The 21,100-nt window shown below is 43.1% G+C and overlaps 1 protein-coding gene across 1 annotated transcript in view; it reads left to right on the plus strand.

Annotated features, from left to right (window-relative positions):
- The window catches only part of LOC103353985 (general transcription factor IIF subunit 2-like), a 50,450-nt gene that overhangs the window by 22,734 nt on the left and 6,616 nt on the right, over positions 1-21,100 (plus strand). The window contains exons 5-7 of the mRNA XM_008277202.1: positions 16,411-16,492; positions 18,276-18,375; positions 20,035-20,178. Of these exons, the coding sequence (XP_008275424.1) occupies positions 16,411-16,492; positions 18,276-18,375; positions 20,035-20,178 (326 nt within the window). The remainder of the gene's footprint in view (positions 1-16,410; positions 16,493-18,275; positions 18,376-20,034; positions 20,179-21,100) is intronic.

A 21,100-nucleotide genomic window follows, 5' to 3' on the forward strand; every position in this document is an offset into this window, starting at 1 on the left:
TCGCTTGGTTTTTTTCCATCTTGTTTGTGGTTATGACAGGGACAAGTAGGCTGCTCGGCTTCGTTATGTAAATGAAAACAACTGGGAAGCCATTTATGTAAATCTTGTTTTTTTTTTTTAACAAGCAGCTCACTGTCTTTGCAAGTGTGTGTGTGTGTGTGTGTGTGTGTGTGTGTGTGTGTGTTGGCTTTGAGGTCCTGCAAGGAAATGGACCAATTATAGTAAATGGTGGTCTGGTCATTAAAGACAGGGTTTCAATTGGCTAATGCTTTGGCCTGAAGCCCCCCCACCCACCCCAGCCTCCTGTGAGGGGGTCGACTTGTGCGGGATGTTTCCGAGCAAAACACCTTCCAGGCTTCCCCCTAAAGGGTAGACTCTCCCCTCTCGCCCATCCCACCTCACCAAACGCCAAGAATTCTTTCTCTCTCCCCACAGCTGTAAATGAGTTGTGAGACCATCTGGCCGTGTGTGTGTGTGTGTGTGTGTGTGTGTGTGTGTGTGTGTGTGTGTTACATGCCGGTGGCTCTTCCAGTGCAAATGTGTAAAAATCACAGTTCATATCAAACATGAGGAAGCACACAAAGGTTCAGCAGTGTTTTGTGTGCGAGGGTGATGTTATTGGCTTCTGGCTCGTTACAGCGTGTGATTAAAAGCATAAAAATCTGTGTGCACCCTGCAGATCGTTTAGTCGGGTGCTTCATGCCAGTGTTTTAACACTAAGTGGCTGTAGTTTATCTCAAAACTAAAAAAAGATCAGTCTAGCATGCCCGGTAATAAACGGCTTCGTAGTGAATGGTATGTAGGGTTGTTTGCCAGTTCTGTGTTGGATGTGTTTTAGCTGTCGGGATGCTTTCTGTGTTTCCATTGAGAGGGCGAGTGCTTCGTCACTGGAGACCGTATAGCGAAAAATCAATACGTAGTGCTTGATACTAGATTTTTAATTTTGATTTTTACTTAAATCGGTTAAAAGAAAACAAACTCTATCAGCAGTGTCTTCTGCTGTAGATCAATGCAGCTTAATGCACATTTCTCGTGTCCTAGGTTACGATTTGAGATGTGGATAAAGATGTAGAAAATGTCTGAAAACAAATGCTCCTTTGCTCGGTGCTCCTGAGCTTCTTATTCACACACACATAAACAGAAATATACAAACACTTAAATTTATGTTTATGCTCGACTCTGACCCCAGCAGCTATTCTGCTGCAGAAATATTTCAGTGCAGACGGTTTGTAACCTACTTTAGATGTGTTTTTACACCAGGGCGGCAATGCCAGTCGATTTGCATAATTTATCAGCACTTGCACAGGAGTCTGGCATTGACAAAATACCTGGACTGTGACAGGATTTGTCACTGCATGGCAACAGGGACGGCGCGCTCGCTTTCCAAGGATGTTTACAGCTCAGAATGTTTAGCCGCACAATATTGTTTGTGAAAGAAAGTTGGAAAAATAGCTTTTATGAGGAGGGGAGTTCAGAGTTTATTTGTTGGAGGAAAGGGGATGTTTTGTACTTTTATTTGCTGCTTAAAACTCACAAATGTTACTCTCATTAGCTGAGTACAGTTTGGTCAGGATCATTAAATGTGTGTCTGCTTGTTCCTGCTCTTCCGCCCTCAGGAACAGACAACACAGAAGTAAATTAATGAGGCCTGATGGTTTGCCGAGCAACAGGTGTGTAACGCTGATGCAACAGGTTATCGGCTACCTCCTCCTCTGAGCTGCAGCAGTAAAAGCATCGACTGAAGCTTCACTGTCACTGAAACCCTTCGTTCTAACATGCTGTGATAATTGGTGTGGGTTTACTGAAATGAGGCTTTTTCTTTCTTTTTTTTTGCTTCTCTATCTGTGTCTATCTGGGAAAAGATTCCAGAGTGACATCTCTGTGTCTCTGCTGCGATTTTCTAATCATAAGTGATTAGTTGGATCATCATTAACGGCACTCAATTGGAATTGCAAACGAGGACAAGATGCAGCACAGAGGATTGTGGGAGGTTTGACCTGCTTTCTGCCTCCTGTTCGCCGAAACTGGCTCATTGAGGACAATCATTGTGTTTAAAGTCAGCGAGAATCTGTTTGTTACAGCTGTTGAGTGTCTTTATTAAACTGACAGCTCTGGATGTCGGAATTAAATTTTCCAAAATGCTGCAAGCAAGGACTCTCCTTCTCTCTTAAAGGTGGTGAATTATTCATAGAGCCGCTCTAAGAGCTTGTGGTGTAACATGGAGTCACTGACTGCTGTGAAGCTGGCATGGCAACCACTTAAATTAGGGTCTTGTATGAGCTCAGAGCTGTCAATCTTTTGCTTTATTCATTACGAACGTCTATCTGCTGGACAGAGTGTGCGCGTTTGTCAGGGCTAAGATATTTGCCAGACATGTTAATATGGCATCGTCTGCATGCAAATTTCTGGACTCCTCTCTATTTTGATATTAATCACAAATACTATGTTTTCAGAGCTCATTAGCGAGCGCTGTAAGCTGAAGTAGGATGACAAATATTACATATCAGGATGGTATCGTTTAGTTTCCGCCTCACAGAGCTCCTGTGATGCTGTGAAATGTTCTCTAATCTTAAAATCTACCCTGTTTGTACCTTTTTAAGCGTTGTGATGTGGAACAGCCCGTGAGTTTTTAAAGATGAGGTATCGTCTAGTCCACTCGTAATTAAATTGCCCACCAGTTCTCTATTGTCTGCACTTCAAAGCCTACCTGTTGCATATTGATGCCGCTAATCCACGTCGAAATCAAAAACACGTGGGTTGAATACAGCAACAAACGTCAGAAAATCACTTCAAAGTTAATGAATGGAATCATTACATCTCCTTAATGAAGCAGCCTCTGGGCTTGGCAGAGGGGAGCTCTAATGGAAAATTATATTTGGAGATCCAATCAGTGACTTAACCGCCGCATCTCATCACCACCCACATCGCTTCCCTGTTGTCTTGTGTAGACAAACCTCCATCACAGCTGTGTTTGTGAAAGAATTCTATTTTATTCCTGATGAAGTAAAGTTCAGGAGTAATATTTGAGTCCTTTTAAAGGTTTATGAAGGATTAATAATAATTAAAGTATTGCCACAGAATGGTACAGTTAGTCACACAAAAGTAATTAAAGTTGTGCTATAAAGTCAAAACCTTGTTGAGATATTGATAAATGTATAAACTTTGAAGTGTACACAGAAGAATTTTGGCTTTTTATTTATACAACCCGACTTCACGGCACCTCAGGGCGCCTCACATAGTAAAGTCAAGACCTCACAATATTATATTATAGAGAGAAACCCAACTGTTCCCTTGAGCAGACAAAAAAAACTCCCTTTTTAACAGGAAGTAACCTCCAGCAGAACCAAGCTTCAGGGAGAGATGCCGTCTGCCTTGACCTGTTGGGGAGAGGATAAAAAAGGATAAAGAAAGAGACGGAGAACACATGAGGGAGCAGCAGACTCTGGGCGGTTTGGTGATGAGAGGAACTGTTATATTACCGTATAACATTTCGGACTATTGAGCACACCTGAATATAAGCAGCACCCAAAAACCGCAGGTGTCCACGTTGTAACGAGATATTTACACAGAAAGATTTTTTAAACTTTTAATTAAATACGTACTGTAGATGCTTTTTTCTGAACAGTGTCTGTAACACGGCTGGTTAAAGAAATAAAAACTCCAGCAGCCTACCAGGAAAAGTCACTGATCGCTATCTTCATCTTCCTCCTGCACAATGAAACCACTAAAGTCGTCTTCTTCAGTGTCGGAGGCCTCAGAATCACTTCGTCACTTCCTCAGTCTCTGTTGTTGTCGCTCTCAATGTCACTTTTGTCTCGAGGCAAAATCGTAAATATCCATAAATTACCCGCATCACTATTTAAGCCGCAGGGTTCATTTAATTAACTAATTTATTGACATGCAGTGGTGCCATATAAAAGAGTTCTACAGCAACAAAATTAAGGGATAGCTTAGAGTCAACACTAGCTAGGAGCCTCATCTTAAAAATAGAGAAGTCTGCCTCCCATTCTGCTTTTTAAAAACTCCAGGAACCAAAAGTTAACCTGCACTGTGAGAGTGAAGCGTTCTGGAGTTTAATCATTAACAGCTTTGTGTGTGAGGTTTTTTAAATTCTCCTTTGAATGCATTATGAGAAGCTAATATGGTAGAAATCTCTTCAGCTGCCTCCGGTCAGAACTCTGGCTACAGCATTCTGGATCAGCTGTGGGTTCTGATGAACAGAAACAGTCCAGTCTAGAGGTGACAAATGCTTTGACGAGGTATCAAGCATCACTCTGAGATGGGATGTTCCTAATTTTGACAAAAGTTTTAGGGCTTGTTTCATGTGTGAGTTAAATTACATATCTATATATTTATATCAGTATAAATGGAGAGTGCCGTCCAGAGCAGTGATCTGGTTAGATGGTGGGTTTCTGAGGTGCTTCGGGCCAAATGCTTCTGTTTTGTCTGAATTCAGAAGAAAATATTACAAGTCATCCAGGCCTTTTTGTCCTTAAGACCTGCTTTGATGTAGACTAACTGATTTAAATTCATCTGTACTTTATCTACAAAGCGATGGAAATGTATGCAGTGCTTTCTATATGATGTTGCCTGAGGGCAGCATGTACAAGGTCAGTAGTATCGGTACCCTATGGAAGTCCATAGCGAAGTCTTGCTTGCATGAAAGAACCGTTGCTGACGTGAACAAACTGACTCATTTTATGTAAACCAGCCGTGTGCGGTTCCTTTACTCCCCATCGACATGCTCCAGTCTCTGCGATGAAATGTTGTGGTCAGCGGTATCAAACGCAGCACCGAGGAGCTCGTTGGTGACTTTTGCCAGAGCTGTGATGCCCTTTAAATCCTGACTGAAAGTTTTCAAACCACGTCTGTGCAAATGCTCGCATAACAACTCTTTCAAGGACTTTTTAAATAAAGGGCAGGCTGGATGCAGTTCTATAGTTGCTTTTTCTTTTCAAGAACCTGTAAAGCATGCACACTGTAAATAAAGATAGCTTGATCAAGTTGATGCTGAAGCATTAATAAAAGGGGGGAAACTACGTCGACCAGTCTAGGTGGGACGGGGTCTTAAAACATGTTGATAGTTTGGATGAAGTGTTGGAGATCTGTGGGAGGGAAGCAGTCCGAACTTCAATCAGGTCCCGCGGACGCCTCCGAAGCCGCCGCACTTGACTTGGATGCAAACATAATGAAATCAGCCAAAAAGTGAATCAAGCGAAAGAAGTGAAGAAGTGGCTCTTTCAGCAGCATAATGATCCAAAGCACACCGGCCGCCTGTTGAAAGAATATTTCACCCAGGAGAAATCAAAGTCTTGCAGTCGCCCCGGCATAGCTAAATCCCCGATGCCACGGAGGGAAAAGATGTCAGCTCCTCAGCGCTCTAGTGCAGATGAACTGAAAACTTTCTGAAATGTGGAGTCCATGCACAGATACTGTCGAGCACTTCTACAAGCTGTCTTCAAATTAAATGGGATCTGCTTTAAGTTTGGCTTCTGAGTTCAGGTACTTCTGGGGCCACTGTGTAATCTGGTTTCCCCAGTAGTTTACATATCATAGTCTTAAAACAAGGTAATCTCAGTTCCTCTGTGCTGTTTATTTAATGGACAGTCCAGTTTCGTGCGATGACTTTTCTGTTAGCAGCCAAAAGTCTTAGTCAGGGATCCAGACTGCACGCTGCAACCCAAGTGGCAAAATCCCAACCGAATGTCTCAGAGGATGATGGCACCAGTGTCAGATTTGGTTGCTTCTGTTTTGTTCCACAGAAGGAATGTGTTTTATCCCAGACATGTGTGTGTCGTTACGATGGTTTGTGACTCACGAGGTGAACACTGGAAGATGCATACATTTTAAAACATGTTAGCTCATTTTCTCTTTCCACTCCATGAGTCACAAACTCCAGCGCTGCCCACTTAATGTCATAGCGCATTATAGAACATCCCATTTATATTCATTACATATCGAAGTCCTGAATCATTGCCTATGTAACCGATAGAAAAACAGTTTATTGTCACAGAATAATGTCAGAATCCCGGTTTTGTCATGACGAAATTCCACGAAATTGAATAACTTTTGCCTGTTTGAAGTCTGTGTGGCAGATAATCAGCCGCGGAAGGCAACATGTTGGTTTGTTTTTCAGCTACCTGCTCACCTGAGATCTGCTTCACTGAGTTATTCCCACTCTGTCTGACATTAATGAGGGCACATCAGAGAGAATGGCGTCGTTGCAGAGCATGTCGTCACTCGTAACGGAGCTGCTCAGCCAGTTAATCATGAGCAGTTAAAGGAAATAACTTTTACTGATGGAGTGGCTTTTTGTTCGGACAAAGGTGAAATTTCTGTGAAGCAAAACCATAAAGCTCCGTTTGAATTAACATTTCCTGATCTTCAAAGAAACCGTCCCTTTCATCTTGAAAACATTCCCGTTTTGGCTTTACGTATAAACCCCCGTTTTTCATCACTCAGACATAATTTTCTCAGCGCTCTATAAGCGGGACACCTCGATGTGCTAATCTTGAAGTCCACTTGTTGGAACATCCCGGATGTAGTCATGACTCCATCCTGGACCGAGGGTGCGATAATAAACAGGCAGCGCTGGACGACACAACTACAAGCGTGTCCGAGCCGTGTTCATCACTTTTTAGCACGTTTCAGCAATAAAGACACCTTCTTGATTGGCTTGTGTTTAGTCTATTTGCACGTTTTCTGTAGGTCCAATGCACTGAGCTCTCTCTAGTATATTTACGATAAACCCCATTCCTCCCCTGTGTCGAGATCAGGGTTACAAAACACAAAAGGCACTATTTTTTAAAAGCTGCCAACCGTGGCAAATTCACATGAGAGGGTGTCTGGTGTAGTTATGACTACAATTGATGTAGCTTTCATTTATGTTGAGTTAAATCTGAGAATTGTTGGAACAGATTTGCTACCATCAGTGTTTTCTGACTTTATTCTCCAGTTCACTGTTGTTGTTAGATGGAAGAGAACGTGTAACTGTGTTCATTTGTTTTTTTTTTTTACAGGAATGTTTCGTATCTCACTGTGGCCCGTTTGATAGGATCAAGAGACTTATTATGGTTCACAAGTCTCCCAAGTGTTTCTTATTCATAGAGCTCAGGGTCATTCAGTTTGGCCTTACAGCTGTGGAGCTGTTACCGACTGAATTTAGGGATGTTTTTCAGGTTGAATTTTTAAGACATGGCCTCAGGCTTCGAGGGAGAAACATGAGGTGTGGAGAAAAACTGGTATCACACACAGATGCTCCACAACAGAGAGGAAACGTTCTCCTGGACCGAGCAAAGATTTTGCCCAGAGGAATGTTTGAATTTTCGATTTGAGTCCTTGCATAGCCTGTGCTGCAGCTGCCATTGTGCTGTTTGTGCTTAAAGTTGGTTGCAAACACCGCACATCTGTACTTACACACTGCATCTCATTACTGTCTTTACTGCACATCAGGCATGAAACTTTATGAACCGCTCATGCTGAAGAAAACATTTCTTTGCTGCAGCTGTACTTTCTGTTCCACCTGTCTACACTGCCTTCTCTTGTGGGTGCAGCACTTTGGGATGTGGTTTTTATTTCTAATCATTTCGCCACACTTTTAATAACAGTTACAGTTTTGTGTCATACAACAGAGATCGACCGAGATGATTTATTTTTTTAGGACTGATGCCGATTATTATTAATCAAGGAGACCATTTACCAACCTTTTGCAGTAGAAGTGGAAATCCTCATGTTAGTATTTAGAATAACAAATTCCAGCACAAAAAATTGTTTAAATGCCTCCGTTTGTTTGCATGTTATACAGTCATGACTCAATAATCCGACACTAAATGTAAAACCTATTTTGTCAGATAGCAAGGCTGTCGGATTGTCAAGATGGAGGTCGAGATACAAGGAGGGCTGGCGGCAGGGGAGTGGCAGATACGCTCCACCGTTACCATCCGTGTTTACTTCCACTGAGCACGCTCGCTGCATGTGACGTCGTCGTGTCCTCTTCTGCGCATGCGGGACACTTTTGGGTCGTATGAAGTTCACACAGCAGATCACATACAAGTCGCATTGAACTGGAAACGTGAAGGAAGTCACAAAGAAATCCTCATTGAGCATCAAGTCCTGCAGTGTGAACGTAGCCAATCTGTGGGATTGTTCAGTCAGATAATACGCCGTCATCCTGATTGGTGACATTAAATGTCATGTCGGAGTCACAATCCAAGGCTGTCGCTATGTAAAGGATGTTTTTATGGGTTCTGTTCGTTTTTCCTAAAAACCTGTCGGACTGTTAAGGGTCGGATTATCGAGTCACGACTGTATATTTAATGAAAGACAACTTTTCAACATTTGTGCTTCCGTGTGATACTCATGATGTGTAACCGATCAGATGGCGCTGTGGGACTGGTCCTCTCACCTCATGTTAACAAACATTATAAACGTCTTCTATTATAGAATCCAGTGCATAAAGGTGAACCCATAAACAAAAAGTAAAAATAGTCAGTGTCTACAGGAATTGAACTAATCTTCATTGTTGCAGCCCTGAGGGTAAGAGTGACAAACCGGATGTGGATTTCTCGCCTTATATTTCTGTCTCCACCTCAAAATGTCAGCTGAGCAGGCCCTAGAAGAACCGCTGAACTCACTCCACCATCTGTTTGTGTGTGAAGCGATTTATTCATTCTTTTTTGGTGCGTACACATCGTTAATACACTTGCTCCTGCGAACTGCTCCCGAGGAGCTAAAACTACAGGAAGCTTCGCAGTGGGCTCTGCAACCAGGAGGTCGCCCGGCTTCAGTCACATCTCTGCTGAGGTCAGAGGCAAGAATGGTGTTTTCAGAGAAGCAATGAAATACAAAAAGAGATCCGGGGTCACATGAACAGCCTGAGGCGGAGGAACAAAGGCCGCTTACGCAATGCCTTGCATCTTGTGTTTGTAATAAAAAAGATGCTTTTTTGTGGATGCTGAATGGAGCGGGCTGGTAATAGCGCTAATCTTCTGGTTCTGTGGAGCAGCGTCCGTGCTGGATGCTGATGAAGGTATCGATGTGTTCATTGCTCTGACTCCTTACGTAGGCTCCGTGTATTAGTGGCTGAAGCATAGATTAGGACTGATGGTTAGAAACAGTGGTGGTGGATAGAGGCCTAGTGGGCGGCAAGCTGTTTGTTGTGTTCAACATTAGGAAGGTCAGAGCTTTGAGGAAAGGGCCTCGGAGCAGATGGAGGTAAGAGATGAACGTGAGGGGGTGGACGACTGACCTGCTCACCCTCGCATTTGTCTCTCTCTTACTCTGCTGCCTTCACTCAGCCATTTTTCACATCTCTACTCTTAAAGAATTAGCTAAGTGTAATGGCTTTAAAGGTATTTAAATGTCTTGGATACACTTAATGCAGGCCTTACCTTTTCCTTTGACCTTTTTGTTTTTGTTTTTCTGATTTCCCTCCTCTGATTACAGGCTTTCAATACCGTAGTTTTGGAAACAGAAATAAGCTGGTATTAGCATTTTTTGGCTTGCCTTCAACAGCCCTGTCCTGATCTCACTGTGTTCATTTGGCACCGTGTAATAAGCTCCTTTACTTGCTCTGCTTGATTGTTTTATATTAAGAGGTGTTAATATTTGGAAGGGACTCAACTGCGTTAAATAAGTGTTTCACAGAGAAATAATGCCAGTAATCTAGGCTTTCTTCACATTCTGCTGTCTCATGAAAACACTGTGGGTGCTACCACTGTGTATTGTTAGCACCGCCTGACATGAACAAAGTCAAAATCTTAAGTGAGCCTTTGATTTCTATTTTTTTGATTTGCTCTCACATTTTCTTTTTGTTCAATTCTTCAGTCTTAATTGCAGTTTTGAACATGAAGACATATCGAGGAAGTTTGATGCCCTCAAATAAAACAAACCCTGTAAATGATCGGCTGTAATACCAGCAACACCGACGGCCTTTTCTCTTCTCTGCTGTCTTTTGCTGCTGGATGTGTATTTGCTGTTGCTGCATAAACGGGAAAAACATAAATTTGAATGATTAAAAAAGCATAATTCCTCATTCCAACATGAAACAAGTGTGGGTGAAGGAGTGGGTTTTAGGCAGGGGGATTTTTACAAGAAAAACATTTGATTTATTGCATGTTTTCAGTTGAAGTGTGAAAGAGCGAGGGAGTGTTAGAAACACACAGAGACAAGAATCACCAAAAAAAGAAAAACCCCCTTGAGTTCAGTTAATTTGCTATGAACAGAAAACATAAGGAGAGATTGTGATGATTCTTAAAACCACACTGCTGGAAGACGTGATTATATATCAACCGTAGCTGAGCGCTGATGCAGCTGCATCCAGTCAACGTAAACGCTGACGTGGAGGCACCTGAAGCTTGTTCTATTTTTATGATAATAATTATGCAACTTACAGTGTATTTGCCCTTTAAGCTGCAGGGCACGGGCGCAGTGAAACCTGTTGATGGATAGGATCACGCAACATAGACTGTCTTCCGGTGCCCTTTGGATGAAGCTTATATTCTAAGTGAACCCTTAATCCTTTTTTATCCACTAAAACACGTCGAGACACGCCCTGCGTCGCACTACAGACCAGATCCGGAGCAGAACGGTCTTAATGTGGCTCATCGCTCAGTGGCATCTAGATTCAGGATGCTGGTAGCTTTCTGTTGTTCTGACATTGTCTGTGTTGGATTGAGGCCTCTGTAGTTTAGAGTGTGACATGATGGGCAGGCAGAGAGCAAGTGTGTGTGTTACACAACAATGTGAGAGAAGAGTGATTACAGCTAAAGGCAACAGTGGAGTGCATATAGGCTGTTATCTCTGTGCCGCTGTTTGCTTCACATGTAGAGAACATCAAAGCGAGCTCAGTGCTGGCAGAAGTCTTTAGATTCTCAGATTCTTAGTTTCTTCATCTGATGAGCCCTAAATTTGTTTGAATGACACCCCTGAAGATGCGGTGTTTACCGGAGGTGTGTACATCCCTGTGCAAAATCACTTAAATGTCAAATGATTCAAAATCGTACCATCTCTGAGTGAGTGCGTTGCTCTCACTGCTTATGAACAGTCCAAAACAAATACTTTAATATGACTACATTTAAAACACACACCCCAAAGCAGGAGCTCAGGACGGCTCATGTAGCAGCACCTGTGATCATCAGTTGGAAAGCCAGTGATCAGTGACACTAGATGAAGGCCCCCCATGATCTCAAATTGCTTAATTGCATGAATATGATTATCAAATGATCTGTGAACGGGCTCAGTTCTGTCACTGAACTGAAAAATCTCACGGGTCAGTCTTCGTAATAATGCAAAAGGATGCAGAAAGATCAGAAGAATTTCCACAATACAGAGCGAGCCCCAGTACCACTAATCAGAACCGCAGTGGATGTGCTCTGAGAACGCTGTGATGGACAGTGTGCTGCGTTCCCAGTCTGACTCTGAAAAACAGGCAAGTGCCTCAGACTTGGCACAGGGGTTATCAATGGACAGCGTCCAAGAAAAAAAACCCTGACGTGTTCTTTGGCACAAAGCTGCAGGATTAAACTTTGCTGAAGAACATTAAAAGTAGCCTGATGAATATTTGGGAGCACATTCTTTGGTCAGATGGGACCAAGATAAATGTGTTTGGCTCAGACGAGGTCCCGTATGTTTGGCAGGAGCCTGACCGGGGCGGCTGCACGGCTGTCAGGAATAAAAGTTTTAAAGTAAAGCATCGAGGTTGGAGTGTGATGATACGGGGCTGCAAAAAGGGCAAAAGGTGTTGGAGGGAGGCTGTCATGAATGGCACCATGAATGTCTGTGGATAAACCAAAACACTGACTGTTATTCTGCAGGTGTGTTTGGCAGACAAGACAATTTTTCCGGCGTGATAAAGATCCAAAGCACACCGCCAAAACCACCCGGGAGCCTCTAAAGAAGGAATAAGTGGAAACTATCACCTTGCTAAGTGTGTCACTTGACTTGAATCCAATAGAACACTTTTGGGATGTTTTAAAGAGAAAGGTAGAGCAACACAACCCCTCCAGCGAAGAGGAGCTTAAAAAAAAAAATCTCTGAAGAGCAGCAGAACATCTCTCCAGTAATTTGTGAATCACTGGTTCCCTCCATGCCGAGGAGGAGTGAGTCTGTCATCAAACATAAAAGGATACAGAGCTTTGAACAAATAAAAGATTTGCATCTCAGGGGCTTTTATTTTCAATGCAGTGAATGCAAACTGTTCTACGTTTTGCATAAAAGCCGATAGCCGACTGTTATTAACAGGTGATACGATTTTGAGTAACTTGACATTTAAGTGATTTAACACAGATTGTACTCACTTCTGTTGTATGTATACATTTCTCCTCTCTTTTGTCCGGATCACTCGTAAATGTTTGGTTTCAGCTAAGAAAAAAGTGTACCCGAGGGAGAAGTTAACAAAGAATCCACGATTTTATAAAAGCCTTGTGATTAAACTGATATGGCTGCATAAAAAATGGACTTCTCTACATCTGCTGTGGAGTCATGAAGGCCTGAATGGCAGGCGTGTCGGAGAATTAGGACACTGAATGTCTGCTGAAGGTGTGGACCGCAAAACTGATCTCGCACTTAAGAGTTTTGTAGTGAAACCAGGAGTCTATTATTTATCTCAATTGTTCCTCCTACTCACAGAGCCTTGAGCTACATGTGCTGTGGTCAGTCCTCATCCCATCCTCTCTCTCTCTGGCTCTCCTATCTGCATTGTCCATGTTCAGAAAGGCACTTTTCCAAGCACCCTTCTGGATCTTGGAAGTAGCAGGACTTTAAATGGCAGAAAGAAAACGGGGCGCTCTTGTCCTTGACCCCGTTTGACCGCTTCGCAGCAGGGATGCAGGGGACGGATGTTGGGCAGCGCTGTGCATGTGTGCACACATGTTTCTGGTGTGTGGGTGTGTTTTTTTAGACGTGTTGCTCTGTGCTCTGGCACTCACCAGCCAATAATTGCACATAATTGCATCCATTTGTGGGAAAGGCAAAGATGAACATTAGTGAGATCTGTGACACGTACTGCAAAGTGTTTGTTCCCTCAAGATTAAAAACAGACTCTTGCGGGCAGTAGATGGAACGTTGTGTGACACATGATGTCAGGTAGTGATGTGCTGGTTACTATGGTGACCGCGGCACCTGCTTTTGTTCGGCTTTGGTTAACGCTGAACACATATACAGGACATACGTACATTCATCCAACCCACAACTGTTGTTTGTGTAGCCCGGTTTTTGTAAGCCTCTGTGCCGCAGAGCTTGATTGTTGTCCAAAAGCAGAAATAGACGAGCCACACTGTTACACCACAGAGACTCGGCTCTGTGCAAAGTCTGAATAGAAATCTATGCAAAAGTTCTGCAGATGTCCTCTGTTAATATTAATCAGTATAGTCCCCAACAACTTCCCCAGAGAAAAAATAATAATAAAACTAAACATTTGCAAACTGCTTTTAAATAATTAAGCTTGAGCTGGATGTTTCTAGTTAGGTTTTCTCACATTTATTTAACTTTTAGATGTGTTTATGCACACGAGCGTCTCTGTTTGTGAGACTGGAGCATCCCATTTGAACAGAGAAGCTGGATGCCATTTCCCTTATCACATTGTTCCCGGCTCTTTGATCCTCACATCACCCAGGAAATAATAATATGAACCCACAGCTACGCGCAGCAGGCTGCAGCAACATACTGCAGCAGCATCCTGTGAAGAGGTCACCTTTACTGGAAATCCGTTGGTAACTGGATAACACAGTTGATTGAACTGCTGTGGAATCACCACAGCGCTGCAGTTTCATACCGGCGGTGTGCTGACGATGGACAAACCCGACTCGGGTGTTTCAGTACCACTAGTTTTCCTTATTTGTCAGAAATAGTGGATATGTAATGTATGTATTAGGTTTCATATTAGTATTTGTGGAGCTGATTAACAACCATAAACCATCAGTGACGTTTATACATGAAACATATTTCTGTTCTCTTACCAAACATATGAGATTATTTCTACATATTTGTGTCTTTCGATTCATAATCGTTAAGTAATGCCTCTACAAATCGGAGACCTGGATAATTAATAAATACAGAAATCCTGCCCTGTACAAAGGGTCCATGTGGTCAGAATCTCAGCAGTGAAGTACAGAAATGTGCCGGTGCCTCCATCTGTACACAGAACAGGGGTTAGCAGTGCATGTTTGGATGCTTTTAAAGGCCAACAAATATTTCTTACGTTGCTCAGATGTGTGGGAGGACGCCGGTACAACAGTAACTACCTCAGCAGCGGTGATATGCACACTTTTAATTATCTGGACAATACAGCGCATTATCCGTGGACACGCCGACTGACTGGGGAACAAAAGATGCCACAGACAGGTGATCTTTCTCTGCCTCCGTCATCAGAAACTGACGTTGCTTCAGATGACGCCTGAGAGAGAGGGGGGGAAAAAAAAAGTCCTTTCCTTGGATCTTTCCTTTGCATCCCTCCCACGCACATTCAAGTGGGTGGGACTAAGACAAAAGGGAACGAGTGAGGGGAGCGTGGAGATGAGAGAGAGCTGGAATGTAGAGGATTTTAGAAGATTTCACACCTAAAGATCCACAACTCAAATTGGAAGAGAATGTTAAATTTAGCCTCTCTCCTCCACAGGTCGTCCGGGCCTATCGGTCCGTTCATTATCAAGGCCTTGTCAGTTATTTGTTGACCTCCGCAGCTCTCTTTAGACGTGTTCTCTCTCTTTGTTTGCCCTTGGAGCATCTCTTTCTCCCTCTCTATTTGCTGCTTTTGCTAAATCATATGTGTGAAATGTAGTGGCTTTTCAGACCTTTTATGAGTCCACATACAAACGATGCCAAATCGCACAACAATGCACAATAGACGGAGCCGCTGCCAATATAACGCCAACGCTCACCAACTGGACTCCATCATTTCCTGGACAGTGGATTCCGAACATGAGAAAAAAACAAAAAGGGAAGAAACGCTAATGATTGGAGAGGAGTGGAAAAGGCACCAAATGGTTCAGGGAAGAGGTTGTGGGTTGGACAGTTGAAAAACTGGCAGAAACACCTTATGAAAGAACAGCTTGAAAGATAAATCTTACAAAACAAACCACTGTGCTCAAGGTGAATCGAAAGTGGCAGAAAATGTCTGGCTGCGAGTTGTGGATGGTTTATAGCAGCCTGACTGGGCCGTAACTGGTTCAAGGCTGCAAATGTACCGACTTAATGCTTCTGTTATGTATTAATGGAGAGTACAATATGACTTCTGAAAGTCTCTGAATAGGATGAAAAAGCTGCCCGTCATAATGAAACGACAATAGGATGAAAACACTAATGTCTGTTTTCAGAGGAAACATGCACATATACACACACATCTTTTTTTTTGTCACTCCTTCTGCACGTTTGTTTAAAAACTGTACAAACAAATGTGGTTCATTCATTCTATTCAGCCGCCAATGCTGGAAATTACAGCCAAGTATTTTTGAAGCTAATTCTCCCAGCTGTGCACACCTGGATTTAAGCAATTTTCTCCTTGCGTGTGCTCTCCTGCTGCGTCAGATTGTCGGGGGGAAAGTGGGGCTAGATTGCGGCCCTCGCGTCTAAACTGATTGTCGGTGTGGGTTCAGGTCCGGTTCAGGCTTTTGGCTGATTGAAGACATTCACTGGCTCGTCACAAAGCCTCTCCAGCATGGTCGCGTGATCCAGAGCTGATCAAAGGTGCATCTCCACTTACATCTAATCTCACGTCCCGGTTTGCTGTATTTAGGGCTGTTTCAGAAAACAGGTGGAGGAAGCCGACTTAAAAACCCTTTGAGGACACGCAGGTGTTGACTTATAAAACCAAAGAACGCCTGATCTAAGCATGCAGCATCGTCTGTCTTTGAGGTGCTTCCTGTGTCGGTTATTAAAGCGATCATCAAGCTTTTCAGCTCTGAGACCATCAGAGGTGTTAAGTGAGGTGCTGTTAATAAAATAACTTGCTTGACTTGTTCTCCACAAAAGCAACACACTTCACAGATGTGGGATTTATTTTAAGACACACGGTTGGACTGTAATCATGTCGGTGCACTTGATAAACGAGTCTCAGTAAAGAAGGTGGCAGTGTATCGGAGTTCAGTTGTCTTTATGGCAGTTAGTAGAGCTGCAGGGAGGTCTGCCCTGCTGCCACTTTAAGTCATCTCTTAGTCCTCTTTTTGTTAAAATATAGGTCAGCATCCATAATTCTTCACTCTGGTCAACACAGTTCTGTATTGGTGGATTTAGGATTAAAACTATGAAATGTTCCCACCATTAAATTAAGCTTTTCTATTATTTACTCTACAGCACAAACATTAGAAGCGCTGCCAGGTGAGGTCAGAAACACAGATCACCTGGTTATTATAATCAACGTTTTATCCGTGTGCTCCTCTGTGTGCATGTGTCTGAATCACGATGTCTTTACTGCAGATGAAATCAGCGTGGAGGGGATGGTGGTGCACAGAGCCGAATGCAGACCGCTCGTCACCGACAACTACATGAAGCTGAAGAAGTGGGTAAACTTTGAGACGCTGCAGTTTGAAAGATGCCTCTGCTCACGTGTGGTGAACTCAAATCACGATGTGCTTCAGAGTAGCGTTAGATTGTTAATATGAGAATGCAGCAAAAAGAAGAGAGAAGAACGGACGTTACAAATTCAAACAACACCTCATATTTGGTATGAACTGAAAATATGGTATCGATATTGCGCACTAGTACATCAAGTGTTTATTGTGCACATTCAGCCAAAATGAGTAAATATTTGTGTAAATGAGTTAAAAAAAATTATCACAACTTTTCAATGAGGTTACGTATATTGTAGGAGTGTAAATTAAATTTTTTTTATATCAAATCTGGAGAACAATAAACACTCAGATGTACATGAAATGCACAAAGCCACCAGGGCAGCGTTTGTTTTCAAGAACTGAGCTGTTCAATTTGCCTCTTTCACCCCTGGACAACACAAAATCTGTTCAAGTGCCGTGAATTAATTCCAACCGGAGTGGCGAAGTCGATGACAGGGGCACAGTTGCGACCGTTATTTGTGTACACCACACACTCGAGTCCACTCTGCCTTTTTTGTTTTTTTTAAACTGGTTTCCGTCTCCTCTTGGTGGAAATATGTTATTCTAGCCAGAGTTAGTGGATGGCATTGCTATAGCAACAGCATTGCTGTGGCAGATGCACTGCTACAATACATCCCAAGGCAAACAGCACAGTGTACATTAGCGTGTGAGACCATGTCTGTGTCAGCCATCGGATCTGAACGGCACACTGAGCGCTGTAAGAGCTGAAGTACAGAAAGGAGCTCCTCCTGATCCTCCAACACTCTTCTGTGACTGTAATATGTCAGCCGTCCTCAGAAACACATGCTTGCGTGCGCTGATCGACGGGCCGGACTTCCTCAGATGTTACTCGATGGCCACATTTGTCTGCAGTATTTCACTGCAGACTTGAAAAGAAAATTCTTTCCTTTTGGATCAAGTTTTACAATCTCCCATTTGGACGGCAGCTGACAAATGTCCCTCCATCATTGCAGGCTACAGAATATGAAGGACATTATGTTGTCATGGTGGCGTCTGTGTGTGTGTGTGTGTGTGTGTGTTTGTTTCTGTGTGTGTGTGTGTGTGTGTGTTTGTGTTTGTGTTTGTGTGTGTGTGTGTGTGTGTGTGGAAACAATTCAAGAACAGTTTTTTCTTGTTTTTGGTGGAAACATCACTTTCTCACATTATTTTGCATATCAGTAATTAATTCAAATCAAACAAATGTATGTGTTATCCTCACAGTTGTATTTGTTTGTCGTTATTTTTTTTGTTTTTCTGATGCAAACAGTTTTGATTTTGTGTTTTTTAAACGTACTTCTCTACGAATTAGTGAAACCAAATACCCAAAAAAGGGGGGTGTATAGATTAACATAGAAGTAACCATAGACTGTAATGCATCAGTCGGCTCATTGTTCATCGTTAATGTATCATTAAGATGGTATCACAGTCATTACGGCAGGACATCAGGCAGCTGCAGAGCCCAGCGTTTGACATTTCAGTCATTGCTGCTTCGTTCGGTCATCAGTCTAAATAAAATGTGTTCAATGATAGGCTGAGTCAAGACGAATGAAAGTCAACAAAAAATAAATAGAAAGCAGAATCTGAACAGAACAGCTGCCATCACTTGTTTGGTTCGTGGAAACTCAAGGTGCTGACAGTTGTCTTTGTGCCAACAGGCACATCTGTCAGCAGAGATCAAGTTAGACGATAGAAACAAAAGCAAACTTCTCTTTATCTGTGTGTGTGTGTCAGGTTGCAGATTCAAGAGTCCATCAAGCCTCAGCGTTTGTCACAGCAGCTGGAGAGAGCCGTCACCACCGTCTTCAAGCCTGTGGCCAACCACGACTTCAATGTGAGACGTAATATCGGCGAGGCTGTGTGTAGACGTGTGTGTGTGTGTGTGTGTGACCCGTTTTGATTCCTAAACACAGGGTCACTCAGCTGATGAGGGGGAACGTTTCAGTAGGGTTTAGAGTAAAGAGCAGGACCTGGTTTGAGCATAGAGGTAGTGAAGGTTGCTGCAGGGCAATAACCAGTAATGTAGAGGCCTCACTGACCATCTGAGACACAAACGTTGTGTCAGTGGTTGAAGAAGTGTTCAAAAATAAAAAGTACTAGTTTGTCAATTTAAAAAGCTCCATTTAATAAAAATTTTTTTACTTAAAATGCAGAAGCCTTTTCAATAAAATGTACGAGGAGTGTCAGAAAAGTTCCAGGACTGGTGTCACCAAAGATAGATTTCAAATCCAAACTACCAACTTCCTCTTCCAAGTAATCCCCCTGCAGTCTAACCCACTTCTCCAGCCTTCTCTTCACGCCACCATGCACTCCTGGAAGGATTCCTCCAGGATCCTCTGCAGCTCCGTCGTCACAGCCATCTTGATGTCGTCCACGTCTTCAAAGCTGGTCCCCTTGATGACCCCCTTGAGCTTGGGGAAGAGGAACCAACCCCACGGAGCCACGTGGGGTGAGTAGGGAGGTTGCTCCAGCACGGAGATGTTCTTCTCAGCCAGGACCTGTGGGATGCTCAGGGCGTTGCCATGGTGAAGCAGCCACGACTCGTCCTGCCACAACTCTGCCTCTTCTGAACGAAGCAAAAGGATCTCTTTGTAGACGTGCTGGTTGGTCGTCTGAAGGGGAAAACTGGTAGTTGGTAGTTTAAAATCTGTCTTTAGTGACACCAGTCCTGGAACTTTTCCGACGCACCTCGTACTTAAAGTATTACAGTAGAAGTCCAGGCTTGTGCTCTCTGACTGATGTATTATTATATATGACATTATTAATAGTGAAGCTTCAGTGTGTCGGCAGCTGAACTGCTTTATATCCCGTCTTGTGTACAGGAACAGCAGATAGATCTGAGATTATTACTGGGAGTGGAAAGACAAAAAAAAGGTTCTGATACACAAATATGTTAGGATGTTGGAATCATTTGGATGTTTAATGAAATAACATCATTTAGTGACCAGTGTGAGCCGGACTACGTACTGCTGCTTTTTGTAAGACATTAGAAACCAAAAAGACCAGTTAAATCTGACAGCGTGTCATATTTTAAAAGCTTGTTATATTATCGAATGTGTAAAATATTCAACTTAAAAGTAACTAAAGCTGTCAGATAAATGTAGTGGAGTAGAAAGATAAGGTGGCATCAAAAGGACATACTTCAGTACCTCAGAACTGAACATAGCTCAGCGTATTTAGTTCATTTACACGATTGCTGTATGTGTGTGTTTCATATGTGACCCTGAAGAAGACACTAGTTGCATGGAAGGTGTTTTGGCTTCTGGCAGCAGGTCTTAGTGATTGGTTTTGATTCACTTAAAAAAAATAAATAAATACTCATTTCCCAACCCGTCCTCTGATTCAGTCCAAAGCAAACCACTGTTAAGTTTGACTAAACCTCTCTGGGTCAGTTAATCAGTCAATAGACGTTTGAATCAAACAGTCTTCTAACATCTACACTGGTGATGTTACAGCTGTCATTATTAGTGGTGATGCTGAGTTTGGTTCTCAGGTGGAGTACGAGAAGAAGAAGAAGTCCGAGGGTAAGATGGTGAGGGCAGAGCGCCAGGTCGTGTTGGACATGCTCTTCACCGCCTTCGAGAAGCACCAGTACTACAACATAAAGGACCTGGTGGACATCACCAAACAACCTGTGGTGAGCAGCATGCACACACACACACACACACTGAACAATATAACTGGAAAGACTGGGGGAAAAAAACAACAACAAACAAACAAAAAAAAAAACAATACACCTGCCCACTATCCACCTTGCTTTGTTAAATTTGAACAAATCGCCCACGGCATGACGTTCATGCCTGCTCACACTATCTGTTGTGGCTGAAATTTGGGCCAATATGTGCACACACACACACACACACACACTCACACTCACTCACACACACAGACACACACAAACATGGGATGAATCGATACAGCGCAGTGGATTCGTTCCAGCTCGCAGTGAACAGCGATGTGTAGGTGCTGATGAGACCTTGAGGTCCTCCTCTCCCTCTGATTGCATCTGATTGCATAACCATCGGCTGAGTAGGAGTCAAACGCCCCAATACACTCCACACCATCATTTCTCTCCTAAAGCACTTGGCTAACACTCAAATTAACTGAACTAAAGTAACCGAAATGCCCATTATGAAAAAAAAAACCCTCGCTGCTATTCATCAGATGGAGCTGCTGCCTCATTGGTAGCTCAACAGAGACACCCAGTGGCCGTCGCAGAGACACAAACCACAGCGCCGAGTCGTCTGCTGCCCTGATAATGACACACTGTCTTCCACAGTCACTGCTCTGTTAGAAAAGAGGCCTGCGTTATGCGGATATACTCCTGGCAGTCGATAAAAGCACTCCAGATATCGGCTGGTTAGAAATAAGCTCGGCTGTATGAAGACAAGCAGTCACATCAGCACTAGCGTGAAACTGGCCTGTTGGAGGTCTGAAACACAGGACTAAGAATATCCTGCCAGAGTCTTCAAGTCACAGGGAGGCAGCACTAACCACACACTGGGATGGAGCGCTGCAGGCAAGGTGTGGATGGAAAAAACATGACTTTGGAAAATAAA

The sequence above is a fragment of the Stegastes partitus genome, unplaced genomic scaffold (assembly GCF_000690725.1).
Source record: "Stegastes partitus isolate 25-593 unplaced genomic scaffold, Stegastes_partitus-1.0.2 Scaffold91, whole genome shotgun sequence".
Classification (NCBI taxonomy): domain Eukaryota; kingdom Metazoa; phylum Chordata; class Actinopteri; family Pomacentridae; genus Stegastes; species Stegastes partitus.